Source organism: Rhipicephalus microplus, unplaced genomic scaffold (genome assembly GCF_043290135.1).
Source record: "Rhipicephalus microplus isolate Deutch F79 unplaced genomic scaffold, USDA_Rmic scaffold_24, whole genome shotgun sequence".
NCBI classification, from domain to species: Eukaryota; Metazoa; Arthropoda; class Arachnida; order Ixodida; family Ixodidae; genus Rhipicephalus; species Rhipicephalus microplus.
In genome coordinates, this window is record NW_027464597.1 from 8,951,426 (window position 1) to 8,953,838 (window position 2,413).

The following is a 2,413-nucleotide window of genomic DNA, read 5'->3' on the forward strand; positions in this document are numbered from 1 at the left end:
TTTTGCCGCTTCTCATCCCACTGTAGCTAACAGAACAACAAATATGTATATTTTTTGAAACACTACTAAAGGGGTACTCCTCATTTGTGACTGTCAGTCTAAGCATCGTTAACAAAGAAACTGTAGTTCGTGGGACACACTGTCACTGGTGGCGGCTTACGCACAACGAGCAAGAAAGGTGGAGCGGTACCTTACCGTAATTCCGTACAGTATTTTACGTAACCCCTTGAAAGACTTCAATGTGCGAGATTTACGCAAGCCACGACTCCCTGGGAGCTTAACTCACGCAATCACGTGTTTTCGCCTATTCGTTGGCCTCGATGGAGAGGGGGCCGATTCCGCGAACATACAGAACGACGAAACGAATGCGCACACACAACGCGAAGGCTCCACCTCGCAATTAAACAGCGTCGCGCGCCGTTCGGCCGTTTCGCAAGAAGCGATGGGGTCGCGCCGCAACAGAAAAAGCGCAAAACCGTGCGACCTTGGAACCCACAGCGCAGCACACACGCTAGCGGCCGAGCACAAAGAGAGAAAATCCAGCCAGGCCGCCGTCACATGTTGGCTTTGAAAGCGGCCGCAGCAGCCGACGGCGGAGAAAAACAAGGGGGACAGGGAACGACAAAACTGCTCTTTTTCTATACACAGTGGCGTTTTATTGGCACGACAACGCCCGAAACGAGCACCGTTGTAGCTGGCGGCGCTAAGGCGTCCGTATTATTCACCGGGTGGTGGCCGTTTGTGGCAGTCGTTGTGGGTGGTGACGATGGTTGAGAGATTCACACAGGGAGGGGTCCATGTACTATGTACACACACAATAACGCGCGCACTTCAGGCAAGTTCAGGCAAGTCCGCACGCGTTTCAACAAAGTGGATCTGCTAGCGGTGCACAAATAGTGAATTTTAGAATCGAATACGAATCGAATAATATTCGAATAGCAAGGCAACTATTTTTGAAACATGCCAAGAATTATACATGAAATCTCGTCTTTGAGCATTTTTCGTCGTTGTAGATTATTGAAAAAAAAATATTAAACACTCGGGATTTTAAATACAATTACTCGCACCAAATAGATTGCTATTCAATTCGTCCTTTCGTACATAATCATTATATTTGAAATTTTAATTTTCGAATATTCGCACAAGCCTAGCAATTAGCGTCACATCGAAGACGGGACACGTAACACGATGTGCCTAGGGCGCGTACGACGACATCATGATCTGACAGCCCTGTTTGACGTGCGTCATCACCTCCTGCTTGAGCCGGCACACCTGGTCGCGCAGTACGCTCACCACAGTCCCCAGCTCGCTGTTTTCCGTCTTGAGCGCGTGCACTTTCTCTTCGAGCCGCGAGATGCGTTCCAGCTTTCGCTTGCGGCACTTTGATGCCGCGATTCGGTTCCTCAGCCTCTTGCGTTCCAGCTTGATCCTCTCTTGGTCGCGCATGTCTATGGGCGACAGCGGAGGGGTAGCTCCGAGCCGCGGCACCGTCTGGGGCTCGTCTTTGACGTCTCCGCCCGTCGCCGAGTGCTCCGAGGACGAAGGTAGGATGAAACTGTCGTTTGAGGTCGAGGCGCCCGAGTCGGACATGTCAGGGCCCGACGTGATTTGCTGTTGAAGCTGCGGCGGCTGCTGTTGAGTCTGTTGCTGCTGCTGGTGTAGCTGAGCGAGCGCGTCCACGAATCCGCGCGCGTACTGCTCCTGTTCCTCGGTCGCCGTGCGCGAAAAAAGCGTGGTCGGAGTCGGCGTCGGCGTGGTCACCAGCCCGTTCTGGGCGATGATCAGCCGCTCCAACTCGGGCGAAGCCAGCTGGAGCATGTTCAGGTCCGGGGAGGTGAGCAGACTCGAACAGCGGGCCTGTTTGCGCTCGGGTCGGCCCGCGCTGTTCAAGTCCAGGGTCATGCTACGCTTGCGCGAGCTCAACTCCTCCCGCCTCGACAGCTGCTGTTGCTGCTGCTGCGCTGGCTGATGCATCGTGGTCGGCGGGCGCGCACTGTTGCCTCCGCTACTGTCCTCGTAGAAAGTTGTATCCATGGCGCTCGGCCGCACCCCACTCTGTCCAGCGCGTTGTCTCACGCACACACCCTGCCACAGAAAAGCACGCCCGTACGCACCCTCCGACACGGGTGTGAGTCACGCGCAAATTTCCCCCCCGCATCGCCTTTATAAACGGGTGACTCACCGAAATAACGCGTTCGAGAGCGTCACTTCCGCCTGACATCACAAAGAAGAGTTGCGATTCGCGAAACCTGATTTCGTAATGTTCACGTGGTCGGTGTCGTCACGGCCATGGTTGTTTCCAGGAAGAGCGGAAACGGTGAGAGTTGTTTTCCTTCACACTTTAGTAGAGAAAACAAACTAAAACACGCGCGGGAGAAATTTTTACTCTGGCGCTACAGTCGCTTGTGACCTT

At 53.9% G+C, this 2,413-nt stretch overlaps 1 protein-coding gene across 1 annotated transcript; it reads right to left on the reverse strand.

Moving 5' to 3' along the window:
* Positions 1–633: 633 nt before the first annotated feature.
* Positions 634–2,151, reverse strand: LOC119180583 (transcription factor Jun-like). Its single transcript, XM_037431691.2, has one exon. It carries the CDS (start codon positions 2,032–2,034, stop codon positions 1,195–1,197), a length of 840 nt encoding a protein of 279 aa, XP_037287588.1. The 5' UTR covers positions 2,035–2,151; the 3' UTR covers positions 634–1,194.
* Positions 2,152–2,413: the final 262 nt, after the last annotated feature.